General features: G+C 42.7%; 1 protein-coding gene across 3 annotated transcripts; it reads left to right on the top strand.

The window, feature by feature from the left end:
- Positions 1–1725: 1725 nt before the first annotated feature.
- Positions 1726–24811, top strand: LOC105687727 (bone morphogenetic protein 1). Of its 3 annotated transcripts, XM_048658968.1 has the most exons (15): positions 12176–12870; positions 13522–13674; positions 14006–14225; positions 14911–15162; positions 18340–18720; positions 18826–19004; positions 19597–19827; positions 20030–20254; positions 20396–20863; positions 20951–21073; positions 21151–21469; positions 21579–21870; positions 21951–22164; positions 22261–22511; positions 22615–24811. In XM_048658968.1, the coding sequence occupies exons 1-15, from the start codon at positions 12696–12698 to the stop codon at positions 22777–22779; spliced, it is 3648 nt and encodes a 1215-aa protein (XP_048514925.1). In that variant the 5' UTR covers positions 12176–12695; the 3' UTR covers positions 22780–24811. The 3 variants fall into 3 exon arrangements, with proteins under 3 accessions (XP_048514924.1, XP_048514923.1, XP_048514925.1); XM_048658967.1 differs by lacking the exon at positions 12176–12870 and adding an exon at positions 1726–2303 and having other exon boundaries at positions 20030–20863; XM_048658966.1 differs by having other exon boundaries at positions 12171–12870; positions 20030–20863.
- The last annotated feature ends 373 nt before the right edge of the window (positions 24812–25184 follow it).

The raw sequence follows: 25184 nt of genomic DNA, 5'->3' as shown, positions 1-25184 counted from the left end.
CGCCGACGCCCTATCCAAAACTTTGTTCCATATAACCCTCCCCATACGTACGCATTTTTTACCTCTCACTCTCTCTCGCTATGGCGCGTTGAATTCGTTTTTTTTTTTTTCCACTTTTTTGTTTCGTTTCAATATTACAGCGTTCATTACTTTTCTGTGAAAGAAGGAGCAGAATTTTCTTTCAGTTTTTTTTTTTTTTTTTTGTTCTCTAGTTTTTCGAGCAAGTGAATGAATAAATCAAGTTTTGCGCGTATTATAACTTACACCCTATTTACGAAAGCAGTGCCGTAATTATATCCCAAAGACCTGAGGTGGAAATAAAAAATGAAAGTAGGTAATGAATATTCGTCCGGAATTGCGTTAACGTTACCGCGAGTTCGTCGATCGTAGGGGTTCCAATTTAGTTGAATTACCTGTGCAATGGCTTATAGATTTTTGTTTTCAATTAGAGGGATTTTAACGATAGCTGCATTACGGTGATAATTATATTTCTGGGTAGGTCAGGGACTCCCACATTACCGAGGATGACGCTTGACCGTTCTCCTGTGTCAGTTGGCCAGCCCTTGTCAAACGTTAAATATAATGACCGTCGTAAGAGGCTTATGGAAGCCCGCAGTGGGGAACGGATTGCGGATATTACGCAAACGGTTTTATATTATGATATTATTCATTCGCCTATACAGTCGAATAACCCCCACACGAATATGACGCGAGTTTTATTTGCGAAATGTATCTTTTCGCCTTTTCGATAACCATTGTTTTCGGAATCGGACGGCTGATGGTATTTCTGTGTTTTTTCGAACCCTCGGATGTTCAAATGCAGTTTTTTTTACCTACGATCGAATGCGAAATTGGAACTATGCGCATGTAAATCATTAAGCACCACCGAGAACGTCATTAACGAGAAAATAAGACCTGTCGCCTATATAGCGTGTTTACGGTATCGCGCTTCGCTGGACCTCGAAGCCGTTTCCATATTTCAACATAATATGTGTGAGTGTAATTTGTTTTATAAATACGATCAGAGAAATCGTGACGCGACAAACATCAACTGACGACATAACGACACTTTGCAGATACGAAGTCAGACCACGCGAAGGACAAAAGAAATTTTCAGCGAATCGAGAGTTGCGAATTAATTGGGAATCGAGAACGAATTTGTGAATTTCACGTCGTCGGTAGTGGTTGCAGTCGGCTCAGGGGATGCTGAGAATTTTTTTTCACCATCTCAATCTGGTACACCAAAATATTTGAACGATTATGATAAATTTGAGAGTTTGAAACGCGCAGGTATAGCACAACTAGATCGAGCTTCGGAGTTGGCGCGCGAGGGAGGTGAATTATACGCGGGGGTTCGAGGGTCGTTGGAAGTCGCGCTTTTCCCCATAGAACGCGAAGGGCGAAATTCAGTCGCGCGCTCGTCGTGGGCTTGCGAAGATCGACTCCGTGAATCCGCCGCGCGTCGGTTGGATCCCCTTCGGATCTCGGCGCCCTTTGGTTCGCACCCTTCGGATCCCGCGGGGGAATCGGTCGCTAGCGGGAGTCGCGGATCCGCGAGGCGAATTTTCGCCACGACGAAAACAGCGGCGACCCCGAGATGTTTACGAGTCAAAGCCTCCGCCGGCTCTGACCGATATCCGAACTTTGACCGGCGCAGCCACTTTATCTCGGAGGCGTATCTCATTCGCGCCCCGTACCAGAGGCGGCCGATCTTCGTCGCCGGCGAGGCGACGCGTCGCTCGGGGAAAACGATGGAACGGAATCACCCGCTACAGAAAGCCGCGAGCTTTCCCCGTGCGCGTTTCGTCGTGGGGATGTAAAACGCGACCGATTTCACGTAACTCGGTGGCGAATCGTTCCAAGGACCGAACGCCGCTCGGTGGTCAACGCGTTGTGAAATTAACGCGCGCGCGCGCGCCAAAGAGAGAAGTAAAAAGTGATACCGCCCTCGGAGATAATGCGAAACTCTGTTACCCGTGCGAATTCGAATCGGGTGTAATTTCGTCCACCTGCCCCCCGCGAACGCGTTTCGAGGGCCCCGCGATCGGTGGAATTTGTGAGTGTGTTGTGACTCGGTGCTCGTGCCTCTGAAATCGCTCGATTTTCGAAGAGGTGCATTTACGAAAAAATGATTTCCAATCTAGTTTCGGTGATCCTCGTTTCACTCGTGGCCGTAGATCAGGTCCGGGTTTCTCTGACGGAGTCGAAACACCGAGGGCGAAAATTCACCGTCAAAGAACTTTTGTCCACGAAATTTCCAACCGTGATCACCGGGGATCTCGATTTGGACGTCTGCAAAGCCGGTCAGTATAATCCACTCGACGATGGTAAAAGAGATCGACGTGTTCGATCGGCGTCGATTTCGGCAGTGATTCCATACATTTTATTCACCCACCCCTACCAATATCGCCTGATCATATTCATCGGTCACCCTCTACACGGTTCGCACGCGCGAAAATAAAAAAAAAAAACGCTCCACATCAAATGAAAACACAGGTGCAGCAAAACTACCCCACATTAAATTGGGGCTGGAACAGGTGTCCTTATATTTCCTCCTCTCCATACTATTTTAATGCGAACACCGCGTACGCGCCATCGCACATTATACACCTATTTTACATATGAACTAAAAATAAGCCAGTGCGATATCGAATGGTATATATATATATATATATGTATACGAATAAAGGGTGAAGAAAATTTCTTTGTCAGGTTACGTATAATCGGATGTGTACGAAGCGCAACACACGCGACATCGTATTCCTTATTCAAACGCAGCTAAATCCACAAACGTTGTACGGCATGCACATATATATATATGTAGTATATACATATATACGTGGGTAAAAATACACGATTCCCTTATATTTTTTGCTCGTTAGCATTGCCATTTAGGAATTCCCCAGTGTGCAGCTTTTATTCCCGTTTATGTTATACATAACAGCAAAGCACACACATATACACCTGCAGTTATACTGCAGAGAAACGAGCTCTGGAGAAATTCTTTTCTCTCCTTTTTTCGGTTTTTGTGGTTTTTCTATTTCCCCTCTTTCCTCAAGTTTTTCGAACGATGAGCCCCGCACGGTAGCTTCGTTTCCTCTCTCCTCGAAATTTCGTTCTCTATTTCATCGCAATCAGAGAAATATTCGCGATTCAAATCCGCAAGTTCTCCGAGTTTTTTTTTTTTTGTTCAAGTCGATTCTTTTTTTTCCCACCATCGTCGCACGTACCGTTCAATTGATGACGAATTGAAAAAATTTCCCACGCGTTTGTCGATCGGGCGATCCGTTAAAAATAAATCATTATATAATCGAATTATAATCGTTCGTCGTTTTTATCACCGCGCAATTACCATCGAAGGACAATTACGAAGGGCATAATTTTTATGCACCAGAAATCAGAGAACTCGTTTCGTTCGCTCTAGATCGAGATGTAGTTTTGTCACGCGAAAAGTATATTCCTTTCATACGCCCTCTGGGTACTTTGATGTACGGGACATGTATGTATGTGCAACGTGTATGTGCTCTCGTATTACTCGCCAACTTATTACACGTCTGTTGACGTTAATTACACAATCTCGCAATTACCTGTGTTCCTGTATTCAAGTTTTCTATTTTATTTATTTTTTTCGTTTTTTCTAATTTTTTAACAAATTATCCTTTGTCCAAAAGTAAAATCGTCGTCTGAATTTCTCCGGATAAAAATCCATGTATATATATATATATAGATAATATCGCATAGACGCGAGTCCGACTTATTACATTGGGGTGAATCGAAGTAGAAACGAAGAGTAACGGCAATACGTACGTATAATGATAATAAATAATGAATAATATGTACATATAACTCAGGGATGAGAGATATCCAGGAGGTTCGACTTACCTCCTTGCGCCTTAAGGATCACCCCCCCCCCCCCCCCATCGATTTCGTGGGATGTTCAAAGGATATATTTTCTTCGGGGATGTACGACATCGGATTATACGGTAGACAGCGACGAGCTGTAACGAAGCCATTAAACTCCTTTGATATTAAGCCAGAGTTTCGAAAAGTTGTTTGTATGTAATGGCAACATCGCGACTACCTATAGTTGGATAGCGGTAACAAATATATATGTTCCCTGTTACATATGTACGATGATTTATATATATATACCTACTTCGTCGGATCTGCAGCGGTTGAGGATAATAATTTCGTTTTTCCATTAGACGTGAGGAATAAAATATGTACACGTGTAGTGGGAATAAATTGCGAGCCGATACCAGCCTAGCCCGAGAAAAAAAGAAAGGGATAATAACGGGGAAAAAAGGGAGATTCGAAGGATCTGCGAAAATATAATAATACATATATATGTACATATATATATATGTACAACAATGTCAGACTTTAAGAGACCCACACGCGGCTGGGGATCAATACGCGAACTTGCGAAAACAACTTACGATCGCAAGATATTTCTAGCTTTACTTCGGCTAGTTCTAGCCCCACCCCCTCACCCTCTAGCCCCAGAAGAAGATGAAAAAAAAGGAGAAAAAAACAACAGATGAACCAACGCATTGCGTAAGAGACAGACGCCCGAAACACCCACGCGCGCTGTGTCTGACTAATCTAGAATAACCAGAAAAACGTAAAAACCGAAAAAAAAAACAGAAGAGAAACCAGGGGAGAAAAAGGCTGAACAGAAACGCGAGAAGGGAAAGGGGAGAAGAAAATATTTCGTCCTTGACATTTTATCCTACTCTCCTCGCATGATTTCTGTAGTGCCGATGTATGTATATATATGACAATCGTAACGATTCGTACATATTTATCTAATTTACGTATATATATACCTCATTGAGTATGTTCCTGATGCAAGATACTTGAGAGTTGGATAATAAAAATTTTCCAGACGAAAAAATCGAAGAGATTTTTCTTTTTCTCTTCTTGGTACAGTTTTCTCAAAACGCTGTTTACTCAATTTATCTAGGATACATACGGACGCGTGACGTTTTTTTTTCTATTTTTACCCCAAAATATAAAAAAAAAAAAGAAGAAATTACCAAATTTTCTCCGTCAGGTATCAAGACTGCGTACATCCGTGGGGTGTCCGTTCGGAATTGTTATCATCATCGTGATCCGCGGACAAGCGGTTTCACTTTCTGAGATTTTTTTTTCTTTCCCTACCCACCCCGTCCACTTATCTGTCATCTAATGAGTTGTAGAGCGATCGGTACTCCTAATGGGGCGATATACGATACAGTACAGAAGTAGTGGCTGTCTACGATCAGCGATATCTTTCTCCTGTATTATAATAGAACGTAAAAAAAGAAGCGAAGAAAGCAAAAGAAAAGAAAAAAAAAAAAGAATTGAACAGAAATGGATAAAGGGAATTGATGACTGGTTTAGGGTGAAAAAAAAGGAATGGAGAAGAGCAAAAACCGAAGTAAAAAAAAGGAAGATAAGGGATGGAATTATATCGGGTAGAGGGTATCTCATCGGTGTAGATATTGCTCCGGTACGACGAACGTGTGTCTCCCTCGATCCGTTCGAGGAGAGAGAGAGAGAGAAGAAGATGGAAATAAATAAAAAAAAAAAAAAGAAGAAGAAGAAACGTTCGACACGAGGACGCGATGCAGCGCGAACTTCTCAAGTTTCTTCTTCTTCTCTTTGTTGGCTAAGGCGCGTGTTAAAGTCTATTCAGAAAATGCCCCAGCTATACCGGAAGGTATATACTGTATATGTAGACATTTTATATCTCTGGTGCGGTACGCGGCGATGATTGTCACCGTAGCGTTTTCCCTCCTCCTCCTCCCCTCACTTCGCGATTCGTTCTTTACCGAAATTTCATCACCCTCGCGCGTCGACTCTTAGCTGCTATTACTCTCTTTCTCTCTCTTCCTTCTCTCTTCTCGATCCTCGGAAGTGTTTTTCCCACCACTCGTATGCACGCTCGAACGACCTGCACGCGTTGCAACCAGCCGATACCGAGGGATGAGTTTTCTCGCCAATTTAGAAACGGATGAAAAGCTCTTCGGATCCCATTCCCGGTAGTACCGCGTAATATACCGTTCGGTGTCTCGTTTTATTCACCGACCCGTGTGTATACGTTAGCACGTACCGTAGATTTTACGTGTTATCGTCGTGTGTGTGTGTGTGTGTGTGTACGGAAAATAGAAGGAAAGACAGGAGTGTCGATGCGGCATTGTCAAGCGAGCACAACGTATATACATACTCGCAATTGTGCGGCGCGAATTGATATGACGTATTATACGTATAACCAACGTCACGTATTCTCAATTTTCCCCTCTCACACTTCCATTTTTCCATACAAACGCGCCACCCACCCCCTATAAATCACCGTGTCCGTGCGGTTCGAGAAATTTTCCACCTGACGCGCGTCCTCCTTTCCATTTTCCCTTTTCTTTTTTTTGATTTTTTTTTTTTTTCGATTTTCCCTCCCGAATTTTTCGCACGCGGTGATTTTTTCAATATCTCTCCTTCTTCGACGCGACGACGCGACCGCTGTTCGACGAGGAGGAGGAGGAGGAGGAGGGAAAAAAAAAAATTTCCCGCCGACACACGGTGGGGAAATAAACGGGTGGGTAACGTGTGCGTCTTTACGGACTTGCAAGTTCGTCACCGTGTTTCAAACTGCACCTCATAACTGGGTCGAGTGTTTCATTTTTATTCGCTAGCTAGCTAGCTAGCTAGCCGCTGTTCCGCTTTACCGGGGGCTCGAGCTTCGCCCACCCCCTAGGCGCGCGGCGGTTCTACGTTGGTCCCGTGGCGTGTAAAGCGAGCGACGGAAAAAAAGATCGCGATACACCGCGGAATAACGATATCGATTCCCCGCCGCCGAGCCGTTGTTAAATTCCGATTGACTTTTATGCTAAATAGTAGCTAAAAAGTAAAAAGCCGCGCCGGGGTGTTTGGGGGGGGGGGAGGGGGGAAGGAGAGGGGCGAGAGGCAAGACTTTGAAACAAGTTAAATCTCCCCGCTTAGTAGCGCAAGATTGAAAACCCTGTATCCAGTTCAAAGTTGAGCCATTTAATTCGGTATACATCCTCTCGGGTATTAGGCGACCGCCTCTCGGCTCGCGAGTACCGATTACAAACTTTGCGACAAAAAAAAAAAAAAAAAAAAAAAAACAACAAAAGGTCCGACAAAAGAGAAGAAGAGAAAAAGGTATGAAAAAATTAGAAAAACGTGAAAGACGATGATGAAAAAAAATTCGCTCAACGAATGGGAAAACAAAAGATATATATATTGTAATACCGAGAGATGAATCACCCCCAGATGAGTCATTTTTTTTTTTTTTTTTCATCGTTATTATACGTCCAGAGATTTATTCTACGTTTATAACACCGGAGTTCGGTGTATAATTATCGTATTACTTCAAGATCCTTTTGTTAGGACGATTTTTTTTTTTGTTTTTCCTTTCTCTCATTCATATTTTTTTATCCTTCAAAGAAACTTATGTTATAATCTCTGCGGAATGAGAGAGAAAATGAAAGGAAAGATTTTCGTCGCCTCGCTTCTATCGGAGCTCAATAAACACCGAACGTTACAGTAGATTCGAATTTTCAATCCTTTTCGAAAACGAACTTTCTCCAATTAATACCGGTAATTAATTACGACACCAGATTCAGCGTAATTTTCTTTCTGGTTCTATTCGGTTAGTTTTTTTTTTGTTTTTTGTTTTTTTTTTCTTGTTCACGGGCTAGCGGATCGATCATACGGGAATCCGGTGTGCGATTTCGAGGATTTCGAGGATTTTCCAGGTCGGATGATTAACGTCGAGCTTTACCCACCGTACGGTCAAATTTGAATGGGAAAATAATACATACACACCCCAGCGAAGACCCTTTGGATAACGTACATCTATATGTACAAATGTATCATGTACGTGTACATATGTCTACTATCCACATACTCGACGTATGTATATGAGTGCTACAGCCGTCTTCCCCCCGTCCCGCACATCGTGCGGGATCCCTTTCAAGTCACGGATAGGGGTGCGACCTGCTCGAGTCCCGGAGGAACGTCTAGCCCCGACGTCTATCTCGTCAAGCTGTAGACTGCGAGTATCTAGTTACTATCCAACCCCTCTCTTCGCCCAATAACTTGACTCGGTAATACGTATTCGCTTGGAAAAAGAAAAATAAAAAAAAAAAACTAAAAAACAAATCTCTTTCGATCACTCCCCGAAAATTGTGAGAGAGAAAAAAGAAAAAAAAAAGAAATCAGAAATTTCGAAAATTATTGTAAGTTTGTAATCGATACCGATTGAAATTGCATGAAAAAAACATGGAATTTTCTTCTTTCTATTCGGTTCTAAATTTCAACGAGTTTGCGGTATGTTTCGAAAATCCTCTTATACATATATATATATATATGTATACGGCGTATCAGATGGGCTCAAATTTCTCGACGGGGAGGTGTTTGCTTTCGAGGACAACCGTGTGGGTGTTGTATTAGGGGTTTTTTTTTTTTTTTTTAGGGGTTGCGTACAGGACACACTTGTACATATATATATGTATATATATATATATCAAGTCAGACGAGTTTTTGTCGCGAAACAAGGTATCCACCTACGAATACAAGGGTACCACGTGGACGCGGGTGTTGTGTACCCCTAGGCTTGTATGGATTTTCGAGTAATTATATCCAGACGCAGGACTAGCTAGCGATGTACGTACCGTTACCTATCTGCCGCGTATTGTATACGTGCAATAAAATTCTACGAATTAATTGATTCGTCAATCAATTGTATTTGTCGTCTTACTTCGGCGCGAGTAGAAAAAAAAAAGGCTGGAAGAAAAAAAAAAGAAAACAGTTATTTCGGAGGAAAGTATCGATGGGAGGAAATTTTTTTTATTACCCTTAAGGATCGAAAAAAAGTGATCCGAAAATAGAAAAAAAAAGGAAGAAAAACGAATGTAAATAACAATTGGAAACGTTCGGAGAATTATATATATTATATATGTATATTGATTCGTTGGCGAATTTTATTTTTTTTCCCCCACTTCCATCACAATCCTTCACCCCCGTGATCTTAATTCTAATTACGATGGAGATTGAAATTGTGTTACACGTACAAACGAATAGTAAACGAGTGTACGTTATATTATTTGACATATCTTTTTGTAAAGCGATCGACGAAACCCTGAAGAACGTTCGATAACCTATTCTCCTTTCGCACTTCTCGACACGTTACATATACGTTTCAAACATGTATTCACGAGTTTTACATACATATATGTGAATCTAACTTACAATAAGATACGGGGGTTCGTACGTAGCCACATTTCTCTTGAATACTTTATTTCTTTTTTTTTTTTTTTTGTTTTTTTTTTTTTTCTTTCACAATTACGATAACGACGGTAACGAACGGCGATAGTCGACCCGGAGAAATTTTAACGGCGGTTGTACACACGGTACATACGTATAGGCATTGATTGAAATTCCTTAGGTTGAGTCTCTGTATCGATCGTCAGCGTAGATAAGAAACGAACGTCGCAGGTTCAGGGTTCAGGAAAGAGGAAAGATAAGGTCGCGCTTATCTCGATTTCCTCTCGCCAGCTATGCGTAAACCTCGGTAAGACGCGGTGGTATTGTAGTACTACGATTGTAATATCGGAGAAAAATTCCGTCTCATCGAGACGTTAGGAAATTGACTTGAGAGCGCGCGCCCCCCCCCGATTGAAACACGAAAGGCGAAAGGTGAGAGTGAAACGTAAATTCCGATGACGAATTGAACGGGAAAATGGTAAGGAATGAAAATAGGCGAAAAGAATATAATCGACCGTTAATTAGCTACTTCCACTTTAGCGATTTAAAATGGAAATCGTCTGTGAAGCAAATTGAAAATCCGAGCCAACCTTTCTTTTTTTCTTCCTTCATCTTGGCTCTATCTTCTCTTTTCATCCTTCTATAATTACCGCGGTACAAGGAAAGTGAGGGAAAAAATAGACAAAAATCTCAGGTGATCTCGATGCAGGGGAAGAGAGAGAGAGACGAGAAAAAAAATGAAACCCAGTCAATTATCGAACGTCAAAATTTCTTTTCAGCAATAATTAAGATTGCAGGTGTATATGAACGTTGAATTTCGATTACGACGGTGTTGCCAAATGAATTTTTCCGTTTTTTTGGCTCAACGTGTGTTTTTCTGTACGCTGATACGTTGCCGAAATTCATACATGCATCTTCGATTTCGTTATTTTTTGGCTTCTCTCACAACCCACTTGGCAAACGTACCTTAATTTCACACAGATCCGTACCAAACTTGCAAGTCGACTGAATTCCAAAATAAAAAAACAAAATAGAAGAGATTCAGAAAAATCGTTGCCCTAAATAAAACTACACGCTATGAACATCGTATCAGAGTGCTCTAGAAAAAGACGAACTAGAAAAGACTAACTTCCTGTCCAGTCCCTCCTTTTTTTTAATATCTTTTTTTTTTTTTTTTTCATTCTCATTTTCAGTTTCAGTTTCTCTCCTTTTTTTTTTTTTTTTCTTTCCGAGACTCGGATTCGAAAGGGGGAGGCTAAACCGTCGTAGAGCGGTAACGAAAAAAAAGGGAGAGAGAGAGAGAGAAAAAAAAAGGAAATGAAAAAAAAATGGAGGAAGATGAGGAGGGCAAATGGTACGTGACCGAGGTAAAGGCGCGGAGAGATTAGGTCGTTGGTTATTTGGGACATCTTGTGGGGTAGCCTGTTGTGTTCGTAACATTACAAGTATAGGTCACACACGTTTTTGATGTTCACCTCGCGGATATTCTATACAAAGTGCCGTAGATGCGAGATGAATAAAAACCATCGTGAAAAAATGATGTTCCCGAGGACTTTTGGGGTCCTTCATTTCCTTGACTATTAAATGGGACGAATAAATTCAATGAAAAAGAAAAAAAAAAAATGGATTCATTGAGGTTCGTGGGAATTCATACTCGAAAATTTTAGATTTTTCGTCTCGATTAAAGGGAAAGAAAAAAAGAATGAAAAAAAGAAAAAGTCAAAAAAATCGAAGAGACAGAATAAAATTGAATAAAGCTCGAAAAAATATTCAAGAGGGTATACTCTGTGAACCATAAAAAAAAGAGGTGAAAAAAAATTTGCGATAATTCGAACCTGCGTTGGTTTACAGGCGGAATAAAAAAAAAATGGGGGGACGGTGGGAGGGGGTTGTAAAATTTGTGTATACACGAGTATAATTTCCATGCGGATATTCATATCGAGCATCGATAAATATGCGTAATAGGTATATACGTGGATAATATCTGTGGGTATAGCTAGAGTTTCCCGTACGTGTGGATTTATATATTTAACGCCACTTGTATACGCCGTATAATTTGGTCCGGCTAATTAATGGGCCGTCTATAGGTGTAGACCTGTGTAAATAGTGGCTTGTAAATTTAACGTTTGTATAGGTGTATACGAGCGGGCAGAACTTGCACAGCGATACGCGATGGCTGTTTAGATTGGTATCGTTCGAGGCGCGATGATCTGCATCATAAAATAGATGCCTTATACATAGCGTACTGGATTCACGAAAGCCGTACAACGTTTGTTTATTCGCAACATATAAATACCGTAATCAATTCTGTTTAATAACTGTTTGAGTAATCTGATAATTATTTGTACGATTCGGTGCGTCACGATTGTGCGAACGTTGTTGATCAGATGTTTTTGCTATTTTCTTTTTCGCGGGGGAATTTCTCGTGTTCCGAAAATCGGTTGAAGATAGATTTCATCCGCAGTAAAATTTCCCAAGAGAGATATTAGGGAAAAAAAACTCTCGGACGTTATCAAGCATGAATAAAACTGACAAACGATCAATCCGGATTTCAAGAGATTTGATTATTTAGAAGGCTTAAAGATGATGAAAATTTCGTTCCGAATTTCTAGTTAGCGTGTAGCGAGGGAGGTGAATTATACGCGGGGGTTCGAGGGTCGTTGGAAGTCGCGCTTTTCCCCATAGAACGCGAAGGGCGAAATTCAGTCGCGCGCTCGTCGTGGGCTTGCGAAGATCGACTCCGTGAATCCGCCGCGCGTCGGTTGGATCCCCTTCGGATCTCGGCGCCCTTTGGTTCGCACCCTTCGGATCCCGCGGGGGGAATCGGTCGCTAGCGGGAGTCGCGGATCCGCGAGGCGAATTTTCGCCACGACGAAAACAGCGGCGACCCCGAGATGTTTACGAGTCAAAGCCTCCGCCGGCTCTGACCGATATCCGAACTTTGACCGGCGCAGCCACTTTATCTCGGAGGCGTATCTTATTCGCGCCCCGTACCAGAGGCGGCCGATCTTCGTCGCCGGCGAGGCGACGCGTCGCTCGGGGAAAACGATGGAACGGAATCACCCGCTACAGAAAGCCGCGAGCTTTCCCCGTGCGCGTTTCGTCGTGGGGATGTAAAACGCGACCGATTTCACGTAACTCGGTGGCGAATCGTTCCAAGGACCGACCGCCGCTCGGTGGTCAACGCGTTGTGAAATTAACGCGCGCGCGCGCGCCAAAGAGAGAAGTAAAAAGTGATACCGCCCTCGGAGATAATGCGAAACTCTGTTACCCGTGCGAATTCGAATCGGGTGTAATTTCGTCCACCTGCCCCCCGCGAACGCGTTTCGAGGGCCCCGCGATCGGTGGAATTTGTGAGTGTGTTGTGACTCGGTGCTCGTGCCTCTGAAATCGCTCGATTTTCGAAGAGGTGCACTTTCGAAAAAATGATTTCCAATCTAGTTTCGGTGATCCTCGTTTCGCTCGTGGCCGTAGATCAGGTCCGGGTTTCCTCGACGGAGTCGAAACACCGAGGACAAAAATTCACCGTCAAAGAACTTTTGTCCACGAAATTCCCAACCGTAATCTCCGGTGACTTGGATATGGACGTCTGCAAAGCCGGTCAGTAGACAGAAAATGAAAATTCCAATTCATCGTAAACTGCGTAACGTATACGAACGATCAGCTGTCACGAGTTTTGTCTCTTCCATCAAAAGCTTCATCATCGCGTTCAGAAACGAATATACATATATATACGTATGAAATAATTACATGTGTCTGTAATACTCGCAACGATCCGAGTAAACTCGGCTTCAATTCTCCGAGATATTTTCAAGAAAAGGTCGACCAAGAGATAGCGAATGGTGTTTACATTCAGGAACGATTTGAGAATGGCTTCTATCGAACGATAACCAAGTTTGATTTATGTGAAACGATAATTCAATGTCTCCGTCTTCTTCGTTCTCTCTCTCTACATCACAACTGTAAACTTGCCTTATTCCTGAAAATACCCAGAGACCAACAATCAGTTTACACTTAGATACGTTTCACTCAATGAAAGGACGTTAGATAATTCTCAATAATTTCAAACGCATGCCGTACGCGTAAACAATATTTCCACCACCGCATCGATTCAATACCTTTCCCAAAAATTGAAAGATCGATTACAGCCGCGCGGATGAAAATGAAAGGAAAAAAGAAAAAATTTTAATTACAAAAAATTAATACGCAAGCTCTTGATTAATTTTTTTTTTTCTCTTTTCACAATTTCAGGCGGTTTTCTCGGCGATATTGCACTGCCAAATATTCAATACGAAACAGAATGGCGACAGCAAAAACTCAACAAAAGCTACCTAGAGGAGCTTGCGAAATACAGAGAGGAGATTCTAAACGAGGGTCTTCAGGTCGAGGAAGAAGGCCTCACTGGTAGGTACAACAAAAGAAAATTAAAAACACCGACATTTTCAAAGAAGCCACCGAGAAAGAGAAAGAAAAAAATAAAAAAAAAAAAAAAAAAAAAAAAAAAAAAGAATAAGAAGAAAAAGTGGGACGAGTCGTCTACTTTTCAACCTATCCTTTAACCGAAACATATATATTTCTTTTCTTTACGTCAAGTTCTTTTACTTCTAATCTGACAATTTTCTTATTCGTTTTTCTCTTTCTTTCACTTCTTTACTTTCATTCTTCTTCTTCTTCTTCTTTTTTTTCCTTCGTTTTTTCCTTCTTCTTTTTCTTCTTTTTCTCGTATTTGTCGCAGAGGTTTTACAGTTCAAAAAGGAACACGGTGCCATGTACGGAGTCGGAGGAGCGGAGCCGGAAATGCCCTTTACGGAGGAAGTCGATGGGAAGTCGGACGCCATTATGGTTGATCGTAACGAGTACGAAGTCAGGAACGACTTCGTTGACGCCTTCGAATTCAACCCGGCCAAAGACACGACCGACTCACCGAACGCCCGAACGACCGGTAAAACCGACGGGTGGGTGGAATACTTTAATTACGTAAAGTTGAGAAAATTTCTATCGGGTTTTCTTTCCTTTTTTTTTTTTCTTTTTTATCACAAGTTTTTTTTTTTTGCATATTGGCTTTCGCAGCTCTTCAAGTACACAGAAACAAAAGACTCGATTTCCATAATTCAATTTGTACGGCGCGTAGAAAAAAGAAAAAAAAAGTTATAAAATATACCCTTATAATTAGCGCGCAAAAAATGAGAATACCTGAGTAAGAAATTTAATAAAAAACGAAGTGAATAAAAAATCATCAAACTCACTTTACTATGAACTTCACAGCAGACAACCCGAAGATATATTATAATTATAATTTTAATTACATCAAAACACGGTCACGCTTTGATATGGTATTTAATTAATACGCCGTTCGACGTTTGAGGCGAAGTTTTTTCTGTTTTTTTTTCTATTTTTATTTTCGTTGTTTGATTTTTTTTTTTTTTCTTTTTTCATCATCCCGCGAACGAAAATTACGCCGGGAAAATTTGCGCCTCGGTCGTGTCCGAAAATATCCGATGAATAAAAATCTGCAGTAAAATCGACGCACTTTGATCACGTTCCGTATATACATAGGTGCGTAACGAAAATTTGCTGCAGATGAAATAGGAAAAGTAAAAAAAAAAGAAAGGAGAAATTTTTAATTAAAAAATTTTTCAGCGATTCGGCCAAGGGATCGAGAATAAGGCACGCCGATCGCAGAGGAAATAACGATTACGTCGGCAGACCTAACGACGAAATATCGACGTCCACCGATCGGCCGATCGTCGTTCAAGGGCAAAGAATTCGTCACGCTAAAATTCACCCCGAAAACGAACGGGACCTACCGACCGCTACGACGTCGCAACCCGGAATACCGGAATCCGGAAACGGAGGGGAAAGAAAACGCCGCAGACGACATCAGAGGCACAGGTTAATATACATGCGTACATGTACATACGTACGTATTCCCACAGGTGATATCGCGCGACGGGGGCTCGCGAAAATCCTCGAAGAAATCCACCGACGTAGAAAATGTCGAAAAAAAAAAAAAAAAAAACAAAAGGAAGCGAAGAAAGAACGTAAAGATTTCTTCGTGATCCCAAAGAAAAATTCGTCGTCCGTTGAGAAGACTTTTTACATACAAATACACGGTCCCGTTTAATCTTATCGGAGGATGTGCTCCGCGCGGTCGAAAAAAAAAAACCTCTCCGATGTACAGCCTAATTTATCTACAATAAATGTACACACATCGTATAATCTGGAACGCGATACAGACGTATCGTCTCTCTTTCTCTCTCTCTATCTTTATCGAGGAAAGCTTCGCACGCGCGTTCGCCGAGAAAATTTTTCTGCGGATGTCGTTTACCATTCGTGTGAAAAAAGCGAAGAAGAAGAAGAGAAAAAAAAAAAAAGAAAAAAAGTCCCGCGTTCAAGGTCTCGCCCCCGCCGATCCTTGACCTTTGAAATTTCGGTGCATCGCGATCGCCGCGTTCGTAAACTAACGTAACGTGACGCGCGCGCTTGCATTCGCGGGCGCGAATGATTTACATGGGGCATCGAGAGGGTCGCGTTGAATTATATCGTCCGCTCAAATTTCGCGTGTAATTCCGCAGTTGGGAAAACAATAAAATTTCGATTCGGTGTAGGGTGGGGTGGGGGGGTGGGGGGGATGGGGATATCCGACGACGACGCGAACTTCCCGTACTTCCGTTTTTTGATCTATTACGCACACGTACACGTGCGGATAATAATAGGATAAATAACCGACGTGTATTGTGCCGGGCGACTGTGTGCGCGTGTGTGTGCGTGTGTGTGAATGGGTGTACATATACACATCGGTATATATGGGGAAGGTGGGACTGACGTTTGCATCCGTTTTGCAATTGACGTTTCGCCCCGTTGTAACGTCCCGTTTAATATACATACATACATACGTATATACACACGCACACGCGCGAGAGTTTTGGGGTGCGGATATAGAAGCTTCCGGTTTTACCTACGCGTAAGCGTAAGCGTACCTATTCCGCGATCGTGCTATAGGGGTCGAAAACGGCCGTTTTCGCCCCTGTACTAACTGTAAGCGAGGACATTCGGCGCTCTGTAACGGGGAAAGGGGGTGAAACAGACCGCAGCCCTCACCCTTCGCACCTCCGAGAGCCGTCCCTCCCCCCCTTCCCTCCCCCTCCCGTGGCCTCTCCCCGCAGAGATAATGGAATGATCTATGCGAGCGAAACGCTAGGCGGGTGTATAAGCCGCACGATTGAAACCTGCGTCAAGTGGCTTCGTATTCGAACAATGGGTATTACCGAACGGAGGCATTAGTTACCTGGGGGCTTTTACACGTCTATCTACGGTCCCGTGTGCGCGCACTCGCGTTACGCGGGACCCGTGCACTTGACAGGGTTAAATAAACCACCGTCCGAAACTATGCGGAGGACGGTGGGGGTCGCGAATCGTTCGACGCTAACGAACGCCACCCCGTTCGATTTCGGGGGACTCCGACCGTTCGAATTACTCGTACGATTTTTAAGGGTGAATGGCGATGTTGGAACGAAGCCAATTCGGATCGTTGCAAGAATTATACCGACCTCCTGTCAAATATTGAATAACGATTCCCGAGCCTATCGCGGAGATAGAGAATATAGTTTTTCGAAAGATTCGTTTCGAAATGACGTCGTCCTTTTTTTTTGTTTTTTTTTTTCTTTCTTGCGAGAACCCAGGTGAGCCGAATGGAACCGGGATCGGTTCCCTGCGGATCGGGCTGGTTCCGCGTAGGGCTCACATCTATAAAAAGGGTGTATCACCGTACCGTGTAAGGGTGGAGTTCCTACGGTTAGCCGTAAAAATGATACGCGACAGTAAAGCAGCTTTCGAACCTACGTATGTATAAGTATATATATATACACACGCACGCATATCTCTGTCGGCACAAATTTTAATACATAAACTGCGTGAGCTGTATTCCCGGTTATGTGAGCGTATACACATATACGTACACCCGTAGGAATCGGTTGAAAAAAAAAAAAAACGCTGAGAAAAAAAAAAAAATTGCCTCCCCCAAAATTGATAGTCGCGACGTGAACGAGATCGTAAGAGGGATGATGCAACGTGAGATCGCGCGAAAGAGAATCCGATTTCGTTCCTCCTTCCTTTTTATTGTTTTTTTTTTTTTAATTTTTTGAAAATGTATTTCCCGGTGTGCATAACTTAATTAGAAACAAGGATAGTAAAAAAAAAAAAAAAAAAGGAAGGAGGATCGAACGTGCGAGGGGAAATAATAGAAACGAACAGGGAGGATCCCGCGTCTAAGAATACATCGTAGTTATTCGCGATTGTAAAAAATGGCGAAAAATTGTCGAGGGTGTGGAAAAAAAAAAACGAAGAAAATCGAGAATCGAATAAATAAAATAAAACGGAAACGAACGACCCTCGACGCGATGACACGAGAAACTTTATATCGTATATATATATAGCGTAATATGCGAATCCGTTTATACCGAGGGGTATAATTTTTTTATAGGCTCCGATGACTATAAGGGCGCTATTGAATATAGATTGAAAATTTATCGTGTCAGGTTAGTTTATTGAAAAATTGAAGATACTCGTTTCGGTTGCACCTCGTGCATTCGCCGTCACGACTCGTCTCGATTTTCGTCAAAATTTTCGCTCCACCGACGTGCGAAATATCCCCGGTGACCGAGGGGTTCGCTCGCCAGTATATTAGCGCGATAATCGTACGAGCCGAGCTCGCAACCCGCGACACCGAATGAATTTGCAATCGGTGTAATACGGGCGTCTGTGTACCGGAAGTTGTTTCACAAACTACACGACGATTTTTTCCGCATCCCCCACGCATCGCCGTTCGCACGCCAAAAATTTTCGTTTTCCCCCGTTCGCCGATAAGCGCGTAAAACGTCCCGCTTGTATATTACGTTGAAATAAAATTCGCGTCGCAACCGCGCTTAAGGATATATCGCGTTAATTAACGGCGATTCGTCACGCGAAAGTTTTCGGAAAAGAAAGAAAAAAAAAAAAAGGGGGACGTCGAATCGCTCCCTCCCCCGCCCCCCCCCGATTTCAACACGTTCACAATTTTCGCTTCCGCAGACTCCTGCAGGTGAGCCGAGACCCGCGAAACCAGGATACGCAGGACTCTTCGAACGAGGTCGTGTCCCTCCACGACCGTCGCCTACGTTCCATAGAATTCTACAACGAGCACAAGCCCAAATATCAGTTGAACAATCGGGGCACCTCCCTGTCGAGAATCGCCCTCAGAAGCAGAGCGAGGAGGGCGGCCACCGCCAGGAAGGAGAGGGTCTGGGATCACGGGGTCATCCCCTACGAAATAGACGGGAATTTTTCCGGCGCTCACAAAGCTCTGTTCAAACAGGCTATGAGACACTGGGAGAATTTCACCTGCGTAAAATTCGTCGAACGCGTACCGAGGGAACACCCCAACTACATCGTGTTCACGGAAAGACCGTGCGGGTGAGTGTAGAGGAAAAAAAAAAAAAAAGGAAGGAGTAGAAGAATTTTTAAACTAACGAGGAACGTTGAGAAAATGGTTTTTTTTTTGTTCTTTTTGCTTCTCAGCTGCTGCTCGTTCGTTGGAAAACGTGGAAACGGTCCACAGGCGATCAGCATAGGCAGAAATTGCGACAAGTTCGGTATCGTTGTTCACGAACTGGGACACGTCGTCGGCTTTTGGCACGAACACACGCGACCCGATCGCGACCGTCACGTGCAAATAATCCGTGACAACATAATGAGCGGTGAGTTTGCAATTTTTTCTAATTTTCCGAACCCGCATTCATTCGTCCATTTTTTTCTCTACGCGTTTCGTCAGCGGCCGATAAATAATTATTTCCACGCAGCAGAGAAACTAACGAACTGCGACTCGCGGATCCCTTGCGATTTTCGTTTCCGACCCGTCCTCGTGTACAACGAGGCGACACAATATTTGTCGCTACGAAAGTTCGACGTGCATACAACAACGGTGTATACATGTATAATACATAAAATAGGGTAGCGAAACGTGGGGTCCGCGGTCGCGCGGGGTCAAATATTTGTCAGCAGACGCCCCCGAACACAGGTACAATGACCGCGGGTCGCAAACTGGAAACTTAATAATTGGGAGTTAGGGGGGGGGGGGGGGGGGGTTAATTAATGGCCGCGTGTAAAGTAATATTTAATGACGTTTTACAAGTTAAACTTTCCAGAGGCCCGTACGTTACGGCCGTAAATCTCGGCGTAACTTCGAGCCGCTGGTACAACGCGACGATCTTCAGAAAACAAATAAATAAATAAATAAATAAACATTTTTGACTATCGAAAAAAAGTTGGGGTAAAATTTTGTCGATTCAGGCCAGGAGTACAACTTCAACAAACTGACCGAGGAGGAAGTGAACTCTTTGGGTCTACCGTACGATTACGATTCGATAATGCACTACGCGAAGAACACGTTCTCGAGGGGCACCTATCTGGACACCATACTTCCGATGGAGAGTAACGGCAAAAACCGACCGGAAATTGGTCAAAGGATACGACTGAGCGAGGGGGACATCGCGCAGACTAATTTATTGTACAAATGTCACAGTGAGTATATATTTATACAAAAACAAAAGGAATGAAAAGAGTTGCGAGCAAAAAAAAGAAAAAAAAAAAAAATGAAAATGAAAAGTAAAAAATGACAGAACACGTCGCGGTGCGAATTTTCGGATGAAAGGGAAAAACGTGGCAAAAAAATAAAATTAATGGGAAACGGTGCAAATGTTTTTTTTCTTTTTACGCGACGCAGAATGCGGGAGAACATTTCAAGATAACGCGGGAAGCTTCGGTTCCCCGCATCATCCGAATGGAACACCGCCGCCCGAAGGCGAACGCTGCGAATGGCGAATAACCGCTACGCACGGGGAAAGAATCGTCCTCAATATAACGTCGTTGGATATATTCACCAGCGACTACTGCCGGAGCGATTACATCGAGATCAGGGACGGTTATTGGCACAAGAGCGCGGTTTTAGGTGGGTATTATCTCGATCAATGGAAATTTTATTGGATGTCGCAAAAAAAAAAAACAAATAATCTTACCTCGTTCTTATCGTTGTCGCGTTCCCGCGTTTCTCTCTCTCTCTCTTTCCCCCCTTTCCCGAATCTTCCGACAGGAAGATATTGCGGAAGCGGGAAAATTCAGGACCCGGTGATATCGACGGGAAGTCGTATGCTCGTCACCTACGTGACGTCGGGTCGTCAAAATTCTCACCGGGGATTCACGGCCAATTACGAAGCGGTTTGCGGCGGCGAATTGGCGCTGGACGGCGTCGGACATCTGGAGTCGCCCAACTACCCCGAGGACTATCAGTCGAGCAAGGAATGCGTGTGGAAATTATCGGTGCCGAACGATTATCAGGTGGCCCTAAAGTTTCAATCCTTCGAGGTGGAGAATCACGACAACTGCGTTTACGATTACGTAGAAATTCGCGACGGTCACAGCGCCGATTCGCCCCTGATCGGCGTCTACTGCGGCTACAAAGTACCGCCGGACATAAGGTCGACGGGGAGCCAACTCCTCGTTAAATTCGTCAGCGACGCGTCCGTCCAGAAGGCCGGTTTCTCCGCCACGTTCATGAAAGGCAAGTAGAGGCGCTAACGAACGTCGATCCGAAACTCGCGTACCGATCGCATTTCTAAATTTTCCGACGATCCCCCGTTATTCGCAGAATTCGACGAGTGCGTACTGATCGACCACGGATGCGAACACGAATGCATAAACACCCTGGGCGGTTACGAGTGCTCCTGCAAAGTTGGTTTCGAACTTCACTCCGACGGTAAACACTGCGAAGGTGAGTGATTTGAAAAACAAAAAAAAAAAATACCGTGGAAACGAAAAGGATAAAATCCGACCAACGAAATTTTTCAGACGCTTGCGGCGGGGTGTTCGACGCTAGCAACGGGACGATAACGAGTCCTTCGTTCCCGGAAGCGTATCCGGGCAACAAGAACTGCGTTTGGGAAATAATAGCGCCGCCCCAGTACCGGATAACTCTGAATTTCACGCACTTCGATCTCGAGGGCAACAACGTTTATCAGCAAGAATGCGAATACGACTCGGTCGAGGTCCACAGCAAACTGGGCGACGACGTGTTGAGAAAACACGGGATATTCTGCGGCAGCAAATTACCATCGCTCCTTACGTCCGAAGGAAATTCAATGCGCGTCGCTTTCACGTCCGACAACAGGTGAGAGCGACCGAAACCCCGTACGCGCCAAATACCATCGACGATAACCGATCGATCGATCGATCGCTCTCTCTCTCTCTCTCTCTCTCTCTATTTTATCACCCCCCAGTGTCCAGAAATCCGGATTCGCCGCTGTATTTTTCACCGACATGGACGAATGCGCCAGCAACAACGGCGGCTGCCAACACGAGTGTCGCAACACCATCGGATCCTACCAGTGTTTCTGTCACAACGGATTCACTCTGCACGAAAACGGTCACGGTTGCAAAGAGGGCGGTTGCAAGTACGAGATAACGTCGGCGTCCGGCACGATCACATCGCCCAATTACCCGGAACATTATCCGGGCAGAAAGGACTGCGTGTGGCACTTCTCCACCACACCCGGCCACAGGATTAAACTGGTGGGGAGCGAATCCTTCGAGAAAAAAAATTCACTTTCTTTTCGGTTTTTTCCGAATAATTATCGCCGATTTTTTGCCAGACTTTCCAGGTTTTCGAAATGGAACCTCATCAGGAGTGCGCCTACGACCACATAGCCATTTACGACGGCGATTCTCCCGACAGTCATACCCTCGGTAGATTTTGCGGCAGTAAACTTCCTCATCCGATACTTGCGACGGGTAATCAGATGTACATGGTTTTCAAGAGCGATCCGTCGGTGCAAAGAAAAGGATTCTTGGCGAGCCACACGACGGGTGAGTGTCGCCCCCAAAAAACGCCAAATTTCGAGTTTCGACCACCTTTTCTAATTGAATTTTAATTTTCTGTTTTTTTTTTTTTTCTTCACGCAGCCTGCGGCGGCCATCTCACCGCGACCGAAACAACGAAGTATCTCTACTCGCACGCCAAATTCGGCGACAACAATTACGACCACAGATCGGACTGCGATTGGGCAATCGAGGCGCCGATCGGGAAGAACGTTCATTTTTCGTTCAAATCATTCGAACTGGAGGACGAGGGGAGCTGCGGTTACGATTTCGTCGAGGTTTACTCGAGTTTGGATACGTCGGGTCCGATTTACGGAAAATTCTGCGGAGACAGCGTAAGTATGGCCTCGAATTAACGAACTACAGATGATTGAATATCGAATTTTTTTGTGTCATTCGAAATGGGAGTATCAAATGGAAACGGTTTCTCATTCGCAGAATCCGACCGACATTATTTCAATGAACGAAGCACTCTTGGTGCGGTTCAGATCGGACGACACGATATCGAACAAAGGATTTTCCGCCGTGTACTTTGCCATCGACTCGCAAGACAGCGAAGAAATACTCGAAGGGGGCGAAGACGAGGACGATGAAAATCTTTGATTAACCGTAACCGTTCTCAGAGAAGACAATGCTATGAAAAAGCAGTAAATCAATAATACGTCGTTTCTCTGTAATCCAACTACGCGCACGTGTCCACGCCGGGGTAACGATTCTCATCCGACGGACGAAGAGGCGCTACGATAATATAATTGAACGATCGCGTAAGCGACACGCGGTTGCTAAAACTATATTCATTTTTTTAACAAACAACAACAACAACCCCCCACCTCGGAGATCCGACGCTATTTTCATTATAGCGAAAGAAAAGAAATGACAAAATAAAACACGTACTAGTACATGGTATATATATACACACACACACACACCAACGTGAAAAGAAGAAGAATGAAAATTGTCTCGTTCGCAAAAAGGAAGAGAAGAGGAAACGAAAAGTATACATAACTATCGCGTAAAACCCGTTTTCAACGAGACTGAGAACAATTATCATTTTTTTCTTTTTTTTTTTCTCTCTCTTGACAATGCGTGCATGTGAATGTTGTTTCGCGCATATATTATATATACATTATATATACATGAACACTCTATGCGAATTGAATAACATGTCGTGAAACTGATATGTTGAATATTAAATTATAGTTAGTGATTATGAATTGACATAGAAGCGAAAATAAATATAACAAATAAATAAATAAATAAATTCATGATAAACTAAACGAATAAAATAAATTAAATATTTATAAGAGAAAATAATTAACGATAAACGTATACGTACGATGTATCTTTTAAGTGGAATGGAAAAAAAACAAAAACAAAAAAAAGAATATATAATAAAATTAAGCAAGACTATATTCGACTCTGCCATATTAATTTTTTAGCAACGAGAGAAAATTGTACATTTTTTTTCTCTCCTTTGAAGTTCGCTCAATATTCTAATACATATTTGTAATGACACAATGTGGGGTGAATAGCGCGCGCCCGCGGGGCACCTCTATTTTCTACGGCGGTTCAGCGCGCCATGTTGTAGAAATTTTAATTTGACTTCTGCGCAAGAAAAAAAAAACCGGTCAATTTTCGAACGCTCCGAACTTTTCGAACAGCCCACTCGAATAAATGAACTTTTAACGACGTTAAAACTCGAACATTTTTGCTCTCAGACACGTCCGATTAGAATATTTTTCCATATCTTCTAACTGCGGCGCAACGCTGTGAATATATTATAACAGTCGGAATGCACTTGCAAGACAAAATGACCGATCTGACAATCGATACAAAATTATTTTCATTCTTTTTTTTCCCATAAACTGTCGTTATCGATGATGGAGCGCTCGAAGAGACGGGAAAAATAATTATACGATATCTCAAATTCCAGGATATTTTATCAGATACCGGATATTATAATATTACCTCGACGGAAAATGTGATTATTTCAATTAAAACCGGAACGTCCAATTTCTGCCAAAACCAAAAAAAAATAATAATAACAACAACGCCTACATAACGAGGATAACGTTGAAATAACTACCGATATCGTCATAGTAATCCTAAGAGGAAGATAATAATATATAATTGTAAATAAATAATTAATTAATTACCGAGATACTTACGCTGAATTAATTGTAACAAAATAATTAATCTATCAGTGTCGTATGTATACAATATAATGTAACGTTTGCGTATCAACGTATTATTGAAAATTTTCTGTGCGTTTCAAAAAACGAATTTCTAATTTTATCCCGAAAAAATAATTTTGCCATTCGCGAATAATAATTTGTCACCGATTCGATTTTTTGCTTTTATTTCCAATGAAATTTTGTCAACCCGATAACGGCGATCGGGATACAAAAACCGTAGAAAATAAGGACGATAAAAAGAAATTGAAATTGAAACTCGATCCTGCAGACTATATTGTAATTGTTATATCGAATAACGTGAACTCATATTAAGTAGACGTAAAATTATGAATAATTCCAATAATGTATTCCTGTAAAATTTAAAAAACTCCAAACTAATTGGTGTCCATCAAAAGCTCTGTATAGTAATAAAGGTATGATAATAAATATGATAAACGTGATTGCAATTAATATTTTACATGACAATGAAAAAATTAGAAAAAAAAGAGGATGGGAGTGCAGCACAGTCAACCGACGTTATACGTAACTTTTCATTATCGACGTCGGAAAAAAATAATTACATTCAACTCACTTTTGGGGCTGAATTTTCATCAGGTGGTTTTCCCATCTGGCTATTACATTCATTACACCGTGAGCGCGTTAATCGATATTGAAATTTTCGCTGTGTTTCTGTAAAATGGGGAAAATAAATTAGTGACAAAGTTTCTTGTTCGAAAATAGACGATATACAGTATATTATAATACTAGATTGACAATTAAAACGATTTACAAGTACCTAATTATTATCATCATCATATTTATATATATATATAT

Source organism: Athalia rosae, chromosome 7, assembly GCF_917208135.1.
Source record: "Athalia rosae chromosome 7, iyAthRosa1.1, whole genome shotgun sequence".
NCBI classification, from domain to species: Eukaryota; Metazoa; Arthropoda; class Insecta; order Hymenoptera; family Athaliidae; genus Athalia; species Athalia rosae.
This window is presented reverse-complemented; position numbering and strand designations above follow the sequence as displayed.

Coding starts and splice junctions, on each gene's coding strand:
- LOC105687727 (XM_048658967.1), top strand. CDS start 2,129: ATGATTTCCAATCTAGTTTCGGTGATCCTCGTTTCACTCGTGGCCGTA. Junction 14,226..14,910: donor ACGACCGGTAAAACCGACGG/GTGGGTGGAATA, acceptor AAAATTTTTCAG/CGATTCGGCCAAGGGATCGA. Junction 22,512..22,614: donor GAAAATTCTGCGGAGACAGC/GTAAGTATGGCC, acceptor TCTCATTCGCAG/AATCCGACCGACATTATTTC.